At 35.6% G+C, this 15,210-nt stretch overlaps 1 protein-coding gene across 3 annotated transcripts in view; it reads left to right on the top strand.

Moving 5' to 3' along the window:
• The window catches only part of SHANK2 (SH3 and multiple ankyrin repeat domains 2), a 347,164-nt gene that overhangs the window by 94,839 nt on the left and 237,115 nt on the right, over window positions 1–15,210 (top strand). For 2 of the 3 annotated variants that reach the window (XM_035326921.1, XM_035326922.1), the window contains exon 13: window positions 7,026–7,076. The exons of the other annotated variant lie outside the window; for it this stretch is intronic. In XM_035326921.1, coding sequence (XP_035182812.1) covers window positions 7,026–7,076 — 51 coding nt within the window. The remainder of the gene's footprint in view (window positions 1–7,025; window positions 7,077–15,210) is intronic. 3 annotated transcript variants of the gene reach the window in all.

Here is a 15,210-nt window from a genome sequence, read left to right on the forward strand (position 1 = left end):
TCAGCCCTGCACAGGGTAACCTTGTGCACTTTTTCAGAGTTTGGCTGATACAAAGCTAAAACTTGGCTTATGTTTCTCATGCCACAGTGCATGCAGAAGTTGTAGTGAATGCCAGTAAATTCTGAAAGGGATATATGAGATTATATTAGGAAAAATGAGGGATTACAAGCAGTTGTAAAATATGTTGTTGGTCTTAGATTGGATTCTTGGAGTTCCGTGTGTTAGTTCTGTGACATTTATTTTGGAGTTTAGGAATTAAAAATAGCTAAAAGGGATCCCAGGAGTCTGTTGACATTCCTCCTTTCTAATCTGCACTTAGGACAGGGTATTTATTTTTCTTTTGACCCATTAGCTTAACAATGTTTATTCGGATGTCTTAGTAAGCAACAGATGCACAATCTTACATATGAAGTTATTCAAAAGACAACAAGATGTAAGAACTAATCTCACACTGTTTATTTCAACTAAATGAAAGCAAACTTGCATTAGCTAGATTCCTAATATAGAAAATGCCGTGGACTTTCTAGCACAGAACTGTATTTTTCTCCTCACGGTAAATAATGCAGCCATTGTTCACAGGCCACCTCAAGTGTTTTGAAAAGGACAATGAAATATAAGGTTCTGTGGGTTAACAGTGCTTCTCATCTTTCTGTGGAGTACCTGTGTTATATTAGCCAGTAATTCTGAAGTGATTTACTGGCAAAAAGTGAATACACAATAAAGCATATTTTTGACCTGTCCAGAGGTTTGGAGTGAGTAGTACTTGATAAAAACTTTTTGATTGTATAGTGGCCTTAATTATGATCAGACCTTCATGGAATTTTGATTTGGTTCATTATTTTAATTTTCCTATTTTTAAAAAAAGATGGGGGGAGTTATCATCACATATATATATATATATATATATATATATATATATATATATATATATATGTAAGTCTAGGGGTTCCCCCTTTGCAGAACATCCCTCTTCTCCACAGTGTAGAGCTGCAGCCCAGGAGGGTGGAGATCCTGGTATCTCCCAAGCCTGCGGTGTTGAGCGCAGGGTCCCTGTATTATGGGATGTGCCAGTTGCCCTGGTGACTACCCGTGCTTTGAGAGCTGCCGTGCAGCATCCCCTGAGCTGGCAGTGACCACCCCAGCGGCAGTAGGCACCTGGGAATTTCTGTGCCCTAGGCACTTTCCTTTTTGTGAAGCCTTTTGTATCTCTGTTTTCTGTCCATGGCTACTTCTGAACAATTCTCAGCTGGAGTTGATGCTATACCAGCTGATGAGGGAAATGGTTCAATTGATGAGGGAAATTTTCTTGTGCTTAAACTGTTATGCAAGCGGCAGGTCATGTTCTGCATTAAAGAAGTGTAAATCTGGATGAAATCCACATAAATTATTACGGATTTAGGCTAGTCCCTTATCTTAGGGTGTGTTTGGGTTTCTGCTTTTAGAAAAAAAAAAGACAAAATCTATTAAGTGTGCTTCTGGCAGCTAGTGGACTGCATCCTATGCAATCTGAAAAATATCTGTGTCCTGTGTAGATTTAAAGAAAAAATTTGCTTCTCTTTTGATTTACATCTTTCATCTAAGTGGAAAAAAAAAGGAGTAAGTTGCATGTAAAGAGTTGTTCAAAACCAAAGATTCCTCATTTAGTTACATTTAATGTTTGGTAATGATGTATTCTTTAGATATGAAGATAAAATTGAAATGTACTTCAGGTATCCAAATGTTTGTACCGATCCAATGCTATATGCAGATTAAAATCTAAAAAGATTTGATTAATACTGGGTTCATGTATGGTAGCAGTTATGCTGCTTTCTGAAAAAGTTACAATGACATAAGCTTCGAATATAGCTTTTATAGATTACACCAGCATATGGCTGAGACACTTTGTTACATCCCTAACACAACAGGCTCTAATTTTAGAATGTCCTTTACTGGTTACAGCTAAATTGTTTTTGTGATATGCTTTTATTTGAGAGAAGTAAAGGGTTTTTTTGTTTGTGTTTTAATAATCATGCTCAAGTCCATTGAGCTTTGTGAAAGCTAGAAAGAAATAGGAAAACAATGAGTCATTAAAATACATGCTGTAAAGGATTAGATTCTCTATTCTGGTTGAATTGCTTCCAGGCGCTAAGGAAAAGTCAACCCAGTATCATATCATAGTGCTAAAGAAGTCTCAGAATTTTGGCAAGATTTTTTTTTTTTTTTTTTCCTTGATAAATACTCCTAAAATTTGACTTAGGGAACACTGGTCATCCACGCTACATGACAGGTGCCTATAAAGGTAAATCGGGCATCATATTATGGGATGGCACTGGTGCAGTATCGTATGACCATTAGTTATCAGCGTTGAAGTAAGGTGTCTTTCCAAAACCATGTGTAAATCCTTGTCACCCAAAATGAGTATTTTACTAAGTTGTTATAGTGAACAAAGCTATGTTAAGGGTCAAAATGTTCAGGTGCAGGATTTATTTTAAGGGGTGTCAGGTTAGCACAGAGATGCAGTCTACAGATTGTTACCAAATAAACAACAGTCTGTGACTTACCTTCCTTATGCAGATCTGTAGATGAAGGGTTTTACTTATGACACTTCACTTACATACTGTAACCATATTGTTTCATGATAGAGCCTTTGCATTTATATATACTTCATAAAACCTACGGGGAGTCCATTTCAAATAGCTTTCATATTTCTGTGTTAAAGAACATTTTATAGGTTGCTTACTTCTGATGTAGCAAGATGTGAACAGATATACTTAAAAAAACAATTAACCACCTGATCTGGATATTTTGTTTTTAACACATGTATAAAAGCCATCAGGGTCTATATTCTTTTTTCCTCTGGAAAATAAATAAATAAATCAGTCAATAAGCGCTGACCCAAAAGAAGCTTTAAATCAGTTTTCTATGTTTAAAGATACTTAAGATTTTATCTTTTATCACATACAGATTTGGGATAAAGTCAGTATAATTTGCATGTGAAGAGAGGTGCCAGTTCTGAACTATTTGGCAAAATATTTGAGTACACATTTAATGTCCTTTTTGTAGAATACTACTGTTTTGTGTCCTGGAACTAGGAACAGAATTACAGGAGATCTCAATTATTCAGACAAAATGAATAATCAATTGTGTGAAGGATTTTACAATGTCCTAAGGACATTAAAATAACTTATTTTAAGATATATATATATTTTTAAATCGTTGGATTTCAAATGTAGGGATTACTTTTGGCAAAGAAACATCTCCACACATTACATGGAAAATTTTATGTATCTTTATAGCAAAAGCATCATGTTTAAAGTACTCAGGATCCTGAGAATCAGAGGTTAATTTGTTTGAGGATCTGTTTGTGCTGGGCCTTCCTAGGGACAAGTAGAGATCTATCTGCAAAAATCATCAAGAAGGTGCAATGAGAGTAGAGTTTCAGCCTAGATTTATGTGAACATTAAAAATCTATTAGTAATTTCCATAAAGTGAGAGCCTCACCCTGTTCTCTCTGAGTTTGGCTCTTGTTTCCCATCACTAAGTGATGTGTTTGTGGATGGCTGCAGGCTGTATTAGTACTGCTTGATACAGTATAGATGTCACACTCCAGACTTTACTCCAGCAGATCTAAAAGAGAGAATTTAACTGAAAATTCATGAAGAGAAACAACTGAACTACAGGAAAATGAGCTGCTAGAATAGTGTTTTGTCAGTCATGTTTCTAATCATGTAAAAGATAATGTGACTCTCCTAGGATACTAGCCAAATTCTTACTGAAAAAATATTGTTGAATTCTTGGTGGAGATTGTTACTTATTTTATTTTCTTTCTTTGTTGACAGAATACTTTTCTCATGATACCTAGAATACTTACAATTTATTTTTCATCTCAGTCTTTCTGACAGTCAAACACATATCTCAAAGGGCTGCAAAAATGTATGAAACTAATGGATTTTTTTCCCACCTAGAGAAAGGTGTACTTAATTTTTCATTCATTGTTTTACACTTTCAAATTTCACATTTATGGCAAGAACGTTTTCTGTTGTAATTTGTCATTCTGAAATTTCACGAAATCGGGTCTAGGGTTGCAAACATAATTTCTGAGATTAACTGATTGTTGGTATGAATAAGTAGTTAATTAAAGCAGCCTTTTTTCTTAGAAATGTCTTGTCTGAAAAATAAACATCAGTTTTCCCTGAACTGAGAAATCTTTTGCTGTATATTTTTGGGGTAAAACTGCAAAAGATATGACCAGTATAATGATTGTCTTTAAAGTGTTAAAGCTTTTGAATTCTTATAAAGAACATTAATACATGGATTTTACAACATCCTGAATATGCATCAATGATCATAAATTCAGATTCATGAACGTACTTGCAATATAAGGTTTAAGTAGATGTCATTGGAAATGTATCCATGGTGCTTCTGGGTATAAACCTGCAGAAATGATGCATTCCTCTACTGTTCACATTAGCTTTTATGTAGAGTATAACTTCTTAACAGCTAACGGGACGTGTAGTTTCTCATTGAGATTTAAAAATGAATTTATGATTTCTGATCTTACTGTTTGCTGTTGTATTATCCTAAATTAGTGTAATCAAATAATTGTTATTGATCACAATATAAGGTAAATTCCATTGAAGCTTTCTATTGAAAATAAATACAGTGACAGCAATAACTTCTACCCCCACTGAAAAAGTATTTTATTAAACTTTAAATTTGTTTTTATGCTTGACTGTTTTATGGCGAGGGTGCCGTAGTCAGATAAAGAATTAAATTAAACTCCAGATTATAGACAGTGCTACAGCAAACAGAGGCTTTTAAAAATAGAAGTTGGTTTTTCTCTGGTTTGTGCCAAAGAATTCGCTTTTATTGACAGGGAGGGAGAATCCTCTTGACTACAAATAAAGCACATGCAAGGGTCGGTGCTTTTGCCATCATCCCAGAAATAGGCCCATTTACAGGTTAAGCTGCACCAAGCACCTGCAGCCAGGAATTGGGCTGCAAGGATTTGAGCAACTCCTGCAGTCTCCATGCTGGTGTTGTGGAAGAGTCAGGAGTTCAGGGAAGGCTATGAATGATCCTCATTCTTAACTGCTTTCCCTTGATTTGCATTTGATTCTGAGCTGCTTAACCACTGGTGGATTATTTCAATTTTCCTGGTGAATAATGCATGAGGGTATATAAGTGGATGTTCCCTGGCTGAGTGGGCTGCAGATGAAAAGTGTCAGCTCCTTTGCAGCATTAATGTGCAATTTTTTTCTGAGGTTAAAGCTGTAGAGAACCTAGATAAGCTTTTTTTGGATAACTCCTACAAATGCCAAAATATTGGCAATGTTTGCTTTTTCTCTTCTTTTCCATTTGAATACCTGTTATTACTGTGAAAAAAGTCAGTTGCCAATTTTCCATTAAGAATTTGTTTTCCTCAGCACTCCCCTTCAAGATTCAGTGCTGCATTGTTGTACCTGCTGCTTAAGCTTCCTGAAAACTGACAGGAACGTGGATGTCTTTGTTTCTCTGCCACTGAGGTTAATTTGTTTTTCCAGCTCAGGAGACTCTGCATTGATCTCTCTTGCACCTCCTTCTTGTTCTTCAGTATGTCCCCAAAAGATAACTGGGGTATCCTTCTCATTGGTAACCTTGAGGCACAGATATATACAATTCTTGTGTATAATATATCCAGTATATCATACAGGTAGATCTAAACACAGTGAATCCTGTAGTAATTGAAGCAGCCCATGTTGCACTTGTAGGAAAAAGTCTATGAATCTTCTCTTATTAAGCTACCAAAGGTCAGTTGAGTGTCTTAATGGACACTTAATGGCCTATTAAAAATTACCCTTTTGTATTCCAGAATGCTAGGAAATTAAAGCACAGTCACTCTTCTCGTTGCTTGTGGTTAGACTTATAATTATGGAGCATCTATTCACGATCATAATTTGATCCCTAAAATGTCGATGCTCTGAAACTTAGGCCATGGGCCATTCTAAACCAAATGTTTAATTGAAGTGGTCAGATGTGTAATGTGAAGGCTTTCAGGGAGGTATGTGATGTATCAGTTATTTTGGAAAATTATGTTTGATATGAGTCCAGTGAAAGTCGTGTTAGAAAGAGCTCATGCTACTGAACCAAACAGTCCTAGAAAATATAAGTCTGCAAAACTCCCCAAATGTAACAATATCATTTGAATTTAGACATCCAGACATGAACTATAGATAAGCACATTATAAAGTAATGCTTTTAAGCTAAATGTAGCTTGACATATAATGACAAAATATTGAAAGCTTGTGAAATTGTAGAGATGGTATAGTAAACATGGCATAAAGTTGTGCAAATGTTTAAATAGCAGCCATGGTTTAATAGTTATGGTAAAAGAACTTCACAAGTATTCTGAAACAGTCCTATGAGTGGACTTTTTGTAGTATTTGGTATTTATATGCTGAAATTTGCAGTGCAAGATTTGGCAAAAATGCACATTCTCATTAACGTTAGCTTTTTAGCTTGTACAATATAAATTCTCAAAATATAATCAAAGCAAAATAGAAAGGTAAAAGAGTAAAAATGTTTTGAGGAAATTAGATTTATTTATTTATTTATTGTGATGGTGGGGTGTTGGTGGTGATTTCTACACCACTACAGAAAGTAGTCCCAGACTTTCATGAGTGGAACTCAAGCACTGTAAGTGAAGCAGATTTTTTTGTTGTTCCAGTTGTGATACTAAGATATTTCAGTCTTCTAAGCTTTGTATCACCATCTTCTGCTGTCCTTAATTACTCTTAGCACTCTTCATTACCTTTCATTACCTTTGTCATTATCTCATTTTCATCACCTCGTTTCCTGTGCAAAGTGACAGGGGCAGCAGACAGGGAGAAACGAGAGCTCACTTCCTCATCTCCTATAAATGTTTATTTTACCCATTTTTCCATTATGAAATCATGCCATAAGAAAAACTTCACTTACATAAACTTCTGCTTACATTTTTTCCCCTTAAAATCGAATTCTGACACCTAACTTCTTAATGTTGCCTTCGTTCCTTGCCCTTCTGAAAGGATCCTGCTTCCCATATCCAAGTAGAAGTCCCCGGAATCTGTTGCTGTCAGGTAAGGGTTAAACCATGGTCATTATTCTCTTTGGGGGTAATGGTAGAAAAATGTGATTTTGGTGCTTTTATTCCCAGTGAAGGAAAATTAGCAAAACACAGAGATAGACTAGGAGCATAGCTGCCCCACAAGTTAAGACTTCACAAATCACTATTCTGTTACCTTGAGTCTGTTTCCATAGGCAGTAGCTAAATGGGGTCTCTATCAAAGATCATGGGCTCAGAATGACTTTGAACTCCACCTTTGGGCCTTAGTATGCTGAAAAGGTGGACGGAATTGAGGGAGTATTTTTGGAGTGAGATTCTATTCATTGTGACTAGTATAGAATAACCTGTTTTTAACGTTTTATACTATGTTCATATATATGAAATTAAATATCCAAAGTTGTGATTAAAAGCTGTGTTATCGCAGTCAGTATGTCAAACAGAATGCTAGGGGGCTATGTTTTGTTACGATGAATGACTGTCTTGGCACCTCTCAACTCCATGTCCCAAGCAGACACAGGCATGCATGCAACCCCTTTCTCTCCTTTGTTCCTCTGCTGGGTTTCCCATGGAGGAAAGCTTGGCTCACAGGCCAGACCTGCAGCGTGCTCTGGTGCTCCCCTGTCTGAGCCACCCCCATTGGAGCTGCTCAGGGCAGAGGGCTGAGGGATGCACGGTAAAGGACACCAACCATGTTGGCTAGGGCTAGGCTAGATCTATAAGAGTCTGATGTATTCCAGCAGCACTAAGTTGATGTAACGGGCCAATGCAAACATCACCAAGAAGCCCTGCAGAGCTTAATTTCCTTCAGCCTTTGTTCCCAGGAGAGGGAGTACCATAATGGATCAGGCAATGATTAACAGCACGGCAGACAAAGCACAGCCTTTGGGTGGAGGTGCTGTTGACAGTAATGACAGGCATTACTTATATTTCTATACCATAGCACATGATTAACAAAGCCTAATACATTCTGGGACTGATGTGCAAGTCTTTACTTAGTTGTTGGCAACCCTCTGTATGAGGAGCAGTGAAAACCAATCTTAATCAGACTTAAACAATTGTAAATGTGGAATTATTTTTAAAATAACAAATTTATCTTAAGAATGATGGAATACTGGATATTTACACTGTCAAGGAAAAATGATGCAGTTCTGCACCTGATCTCACAGTCTTGTTGCAAATATTTCAGTATGGATTCTGTATATTGGAGCCTACTCTATGTGGCCCTATCCACCTCTATTCTTTGGAAAGCCAGTAAACATGCAGCAGAAGAAGGGCAGCATTTATTTTGGAAATTTCTGCTTAGAAAATCAATGTTTTTTGAGTTGGGCCAAATTAACATTTTTTAAAAAAACTATAACGTCAGAACAGTCACTCAAAAGAGAGACATCTATGCAGGAAGATTGTTTTAAACCTTATAAATGCAGATTAAGATGTGTATTACAAGAAATGGGGCAAGCTTCCTTGCATAATGCTCAGCTGATCTGACTCCCATCCACTATAGAACATTATCCATTTAATTTTGATACTGTGATTATATTTTTTTTTGTGAAAACCTAAAAGCAAATTGTTTGATTTTAGTATTTTTGACGAGTAATAAATAGGATACTGATTATATATAAATATTTATATTAATATAGTCTTTTTCTACAATTTCTTTTAAGAGAATGGTTATAGCTTAATCTGTACTGATATTTTACTTTGCATTAATATATTGATATTTTAATGTGGTTTGCAATTCAGTTGTTAAAAGGAAGACTCCACATTTCAACACACGATCTAGCCTGGACTTTTTTTCAATATATGAAAAGAATAGCTGCTTAATTTTTATTCAAAGACACTGGAAATCAGGCATAAAGGTCCTAACTTTAAAATTTTACTGAGACAGTGGCCTCACTGCTGCACCAAGGTTTATGAGGAGTCTGCAAAGTAAGGGAATGGTTCTAAAATATATGACCTCAGATTTACCTGGTTTATTCATGTAAAAATTTTATGAGAACAGTTTTACAAGAAAAGCTTATATAAAGGATTCTTGGAGTATGTCTACTGCATATTTGTGGACGTTTGTACACAGAGCTGGGTATATGCATATCCATTTTTATGGTGAAGCAGGTGACAAAGTCACTTTAATAAGTTCTCCAATTTTTGAAATAGAATGCTTCAGATATTTCAATACATATATATTTTTTTCTTTTTTTTTTCCAATGTCCTTACTATTATCAGAAGTGTAAAGGAAATGTTAAACTTATTCTTAACATAGGTGTATTTTGGCTATACTCTTCTGGCACTTTAACTGTACTTTATGTTTTTGTGCATCTGAGTTTCAGAAATGGATGTGACTAGTAGTTTGATGCTGGATCAAATGAAAGCTTTTCAGAATATAAATACATGTTGCAGCAACAAAGACCACATTCACAGTTTTCTAAAACAACCAAACAAAAAAAAGCACACCACGAGACAAAACAAACAAAAAAACAACAACAAACCAAACCAAAAACAAACAAACCATAGAAAAACTTATTTTAAAATCAGTAGGGATGAATTAACGAGTACTTTTATCCATCATGAATATCAGACACAGTTCTAGATGTTTGTTTTCTTAAATGGTTGCACAGTATGTTTTGCTGGAATAAATCACATTGGTAGCCTTTTTACTATAGTAGCATTTGTCCTTTCTACTATAATGAAGTTTAGAGATAAGTCAGTTGAACTCCTGGTGAGAGACATTCAGTTAGAATACATCTAATGACGATCTTTTATCACTGTTATATCTCAGAGGAAAAAAAAATAATTGTGTAGTTGCACATTGTTATAAGAAATAACTGAGACGCAGATCAGCATTTATGAAGATTGACACTGCTCGGTAACTACAATATTGATGTAGTTGACAGCTTTTGAGTTTGCCTAAGCAGTGTTGACCAAGTTAGAACTGGTTAGCTTTTTTTTTTTTTATTTTTGAGGAGAGTGAAGTTAAAGTTTTTATGAAAATGTTTGAGTTCCATCAACCTCTGAAGTAATGTAAGAAGTGTTCTTATTTGTGTCTGGAGACGATGGTTCATCTCCAATCTCCTATAATCATTTGCTCATAGTTCCCCTTCATACTCTGTTCTACCGTCAGATATCTTTTTAAAATTTATATTATGCTAATTTAGCCAAAGTGATGGTTTGCTGTGCTGTAATATGAATGTTTTAAGACTCTTCCCCTGAGCCTTAGCTAAAATACAGGATGTTTTCAATGCAGTTTCATTAGGTTTAGTTATTCTTGGTTTAAAGTTGGATTACAGGTTGTCAGAATTAAATTGTGCTGCGTTTTCTACCATGGTTACAGCCTTTGTAATAAAATGTATAGATGTACCGTGTTCTGTTTTTATTAGAAGTTGGAAATTATCTGGAGAACTGCTTAGTTTTATGACATTTTTTGTTCTTGTCGGAATCTGCCATGACAATTACTTAACAAGGAATTATAACCTCATAGATTCCTGAATCTTTTGTTTTTGCCTGATGAAGCGTTCGTAAACACAAAGTATGGGGTGATCATCATACATCTACGAAAAGGGCACTGAAAACTGATCTAATTCTTGAATCTATGAATGTACAATAGAAGAGAAATGTATACAAGATGTATTTTAGGGAGGACAGTTTTAAAAAGAGAATACCCCAAGGGTTTACAAAACTAATGAGCAAAACTACTAGTCCTGCTTCCTCTGATTTATGTCTCTTCAGCAGCTTTAAGTTGATCCAGACTCAGCTGAGCTGTTGATCCATCCCCTAAACCAAGTGAGCATCCTGGGCAGTGGCTGTTGATCCAGGAGGCACAGCTGAAGCAAAAGTATGCCTGTGCTGTGCCCATCATCCAGGCATCCCTGAGTGATGGCAGGAAAAGCCCCACTGCGGAAATCTGGGTCAATGAGTGCTGCTGTGAGGCAGCCCCAAAACCAAGGAGCGCAAGACTTGCCTAAAGTCGATTTTGTACAATTCTTTTCAGTGTAGCTCACAGGACAAAAATCTTAATCTATTAAATAAGAAAGATGAGCCTTTCAGAATCTAAGGAAGACATGGTTTTGTAACTAATCATTTGAGCAATTTGGAACACTAGATAATCACAAATCATATTCAGTTATTGAAAGCAAATGACAACTTTCCAGTAACAGCTTCAAAGCTGTTTGCTGCCTTCTGTATTTTCAGAGGCTTCTCACTATGTATAAGGAGGTTACACCAGGACACATCTTTTGATATCATCTGACATTATGCAGTGCACCCATCACATTGCATCATCATTGAAATAAACACTGCTCCGATCATGTCTTTTCCTTCCATTAAAGCTTAATAACAAAAAAATAAATTGCACTTGAGACTGAATGGATTCCTACTAGTTTTCTTTCTGTTTTTGGTTTCAAAGGCTAAGGTAAGTAGAGATGAAAAAAAAATCTTTGCTGAAATCAGCAATCTTAATGAACAGTTGTGAAGGTTCATACTTCGCTCTGTAACTTACTAGATGCTTCATTCTTCAAAATTTAGCTGGAGAAATCAGACTTGGTAAAGATCTGGTGTAGTACAGCAGCCAGATCAATGTTATTATTCCAGCTTACTATTTTCCTGCAGCATTTATGTAGGTGTTTGCATCCTGTTTAGCTTTCCACATCTCAAACATTTCCAGTTTCCCCTGGGAGATTTTTCTTCACATTCTAATGCACCTCATTGTCAAAATTTACATCAGTCATATTTTGATGCAATGAAGAGACATGATAGGATTGCCAAATAAATAGATAAATAAATCAGAATTTTTCTTTCATGACAGTCCTTTTATGCTTGAATGGAGATGATGGGTCAGCACCCAAGCCCTCATGTGGTTACAGTAAGTCATATTGTGGTACAAGGTCTGCTTCCATGCCTTTTTTGCCATTGTTTCGGAGGCATACCGCTATATTGCATACTCCTCTCTCTTCACATTTGCTTTTGTGTAATGTCTGTAGGGAACTTAAGCAGTGACTTGGACAGTAAAATAGCGTGAGTAAATTATTTAAAATAGGTATAGTCATTTTAGTGTGATTTAATAATTAAAAACCCTTTTAAGAAAAAGCTAGCTCCACAGAGACCTGTGGTAAAGTACTGCAAACCCTTGTTTGAGAACCAGTGGCTCTGACCAGCAGCCCCAAAATTTCGGGATTACTGTGAAATGGTTAGCTGTGACAGTAACAGGAAGATCCTCTTAAGCTGCCTATAGTCCCTGGTGTTTATGTTAACCATTTAGCATGAATGCTGTATTCTGACTTATAGACTAGATTATCGGAACCATTTAGCATAGACGAACTTCAGAAATCTGTCTCTTTTTATTTTATTTTTAAGCAGTAATTTTTTAAATAAAATGAAATCTCTTTTGAGGCAATTTTCTGTGAATGAAATGTCAAAAAAAAACAACAACAAAAACACACACACACAAAAAAACAAAACACAACAAACAAATCAAATATTCCAAGCATGATTTTTTTGTGACTTTAAGAGACTTTACTTCCAGCCCCGTTATCATGATTCCCCAGTGCTTGAAGATGCAAACTGAACGCCCTTTTTTGCTTTCTTAGTACTTTGCAAGTTCAGGACTACATTATCATTACAAGCTCAGATCATTAAAACATTACCTCTCTTTTCTTTCCATTGTTCTCTTTTAAATAACTGTTTGATAACATAAATATGTCTGATAACTTGAATCTGTTACTTTAAATAACCAATATTTTATTAACAAATCCAGGCTTTTATATAAAATGTGAAATACTCACTCTGTACATGCACATATAGAGAAAGTTAGAAAAGCCTAGTGCTAGCAGTTTGTTTTCCACATACATAGCTATAAATCTCTACAAAGCCCAGTGTAAATTGAGATGTTAACTTTAGATTACAAACAGCTTCATTTAGGAAACCATGCAGAGAAAGGTATTGCCTAAGGATGTAAAAATATTTTAGTTCCCTGAGAAAACAAAAGTGGTTGCTATGGGACAGAGAATTATCTAATGATGGCTTTACACAGATGCATACTACTGGACAGAATTAGAATATTGAAACCACAGTGGGCAAAAATGTTGATTTTTCTCTGATGTGTTTTTGATTTTTTTTTTTTTCTTAGTGTAGATCTAGATACTTTCAAGAAAAATAAAGAAAGAGGTATTTTTCTGTAGGGTACAATTTAATTGTTTTTTTTTTTTTTCGTTCCAGTCCTCCAAGAATACTGTGCAAATGAAACATATTTGTTAAGTCAGGCAAGCTTTTAAATACCTATGAGGAAAAGTGCTGTCCTTTTGAATGCTGAATTATGTTTTTTTTTTTTTTTTTTTTTTTTTTTTTTTATAAGTTACCAGATAGCACAAGTAATGATTTTATGTGTAGCAATATAGTTATAAACCAAAGCAATAACTCAGTTATTCCATAAATTTAATCACACTCTTTTTTTACCTCTCACTTTGAAATGAGAATTTATTTAAATACTGATGTTTGAAATATTACTTTGTGCAGTTCAAAAAGTGCCTTCAGCATCATCCTTTAACAACCCAAACACAATTATTGAATTAAGTCCCCTTGTGGTGTCTGGGAGTTGTTTGGCTGCGTGAAATGCATTGTGACCCATCACAAACCTTCTAATGAACTATCTTCCCCTGTCATGCATGTGGAAGAGCTGGGGGCCTGTCTTTTCTCTTGCTCTTTCCCCACGTGATTTTCCGGGACAGCAATTTTTAACAGCCCCTATCCTTCCCCATATGGATGTGCTACAGTTCCACTCCAAAGGTGGTACCTACATGGAGACTGGTATTTAAACACCATATGAGTAGGGTCATAAAAATACTGGAGTTTTACAGATAATGGATGCCTGATAGTGTAGAAATGTACATTTTTATGATTTATCTTTTTTTTTAAACTGGTCATATGCCTGTGTCCCATTGAAGTACATCTTTTAGAATTCAGTGGAATGGACACAGAAAATAATGCTTTGTGGTAAATCCACTATCACTTAGTAGCAGTGCATTTGTGGTCACTTTTCACTGTCAGAAGCGATGGCAAGCTGAGATACCTGGAAACTGTGCAAAGATTTCTCAAGTAGTTCTGCATGGAGTACCGTGAGTAAATGATGGCTTGTTAGCTCTAGCATAATACTTGCCTTGCTGCATCCTCTTGGCTCGTCAAAAATCATGGGTGAACCATCTTTCCTTTTACTCTTTGGTTTGGTAAAATGGTGCAGAAACGCCCAAGTCCAATGTTGATTTTGCTCTGCACTTGCTGCATTCAACTGGTTATGTTGCTTACATGAATTACTTAACACCTGTACTCTTAAAAAAATGTTTTTAATGTCCTTCCTAGCTTATTATGAACATTAACTTTTAATGCCTGTAGATTAGTAATGAGTAAGGTCCTTGCCAGTGCTTGAGAAAAGTTGACCTCTTCTTGAATGAAACAAATATCAAAATTGTATTATACTATTTGTTTTATATTCCTTTCATAACTTTTTTCTCCTAACAAGCTTGAGGATCTCAGAAGTCTTAGCTGTCCAGATCGTGCTTGAAATTCCTAATAGCTGTGTGTGGCATGAATGCATGCAAAAATTGCTGCTCTAGATCATCCTACTCATGACACAAATAGCAAAGAATGTGATCTTGCAGCCTGATTAGCACTCCTGTATCCTGCTAAATTCTCTGAGTGTTTCTAGCATGTAGTATCAAGCTAGATAATCTTAGTTGTGGTGTTTAAAATTTTCGCTTAATGTACTGTATTTTGAGAAGTTACTAAAATCAATGGACTTGGCTGTTATGAGAGCTCACAAATTTTGTGTGTGCTTATACCCCAGTTTACTCAGAAATATCTGTGATTATTGCCATAAGAGTTAAATTTCTGCTTTATTATTTGTTTATTATTATTATTATTATTTTTTCCATATAATTTAAAACAGTTCCCTGAACTTTCTCTCTTATTAATCCTTAAATTCCTGTCAAAAAACTTCAGCCATCTTTCACCATCTCCTTACTGCAGTTTATTTGTTGCAGGCATATCTGGAGCTGCAGTGCTTCTGTGTGCCAGCCAGTTCTCTGAAGTGCCCATTCTGACCCTACTTCTATGTGCTGTTACGTGCTTATGTGGTCAATTCATCACTGCTAATGCAATCTCTAGAC

The sequence above is a fragment of the Oxyura jamaicensis genome, chromosome 5 (genome assembly GCF_011077185.1).
Source record: "Oxyura jamaicensis isolate SHBP4307 breed ruddy duck chromosome 5, BPBGC_Ojam_1.0, whole genome shotgun sequence".
Classification (NCBI taxonomy): Eukaryota; Metazoa; Chordata; class Aves; order Anseriformes; family Anatidae; genus Oxyura; species Oxyura jamaicensis.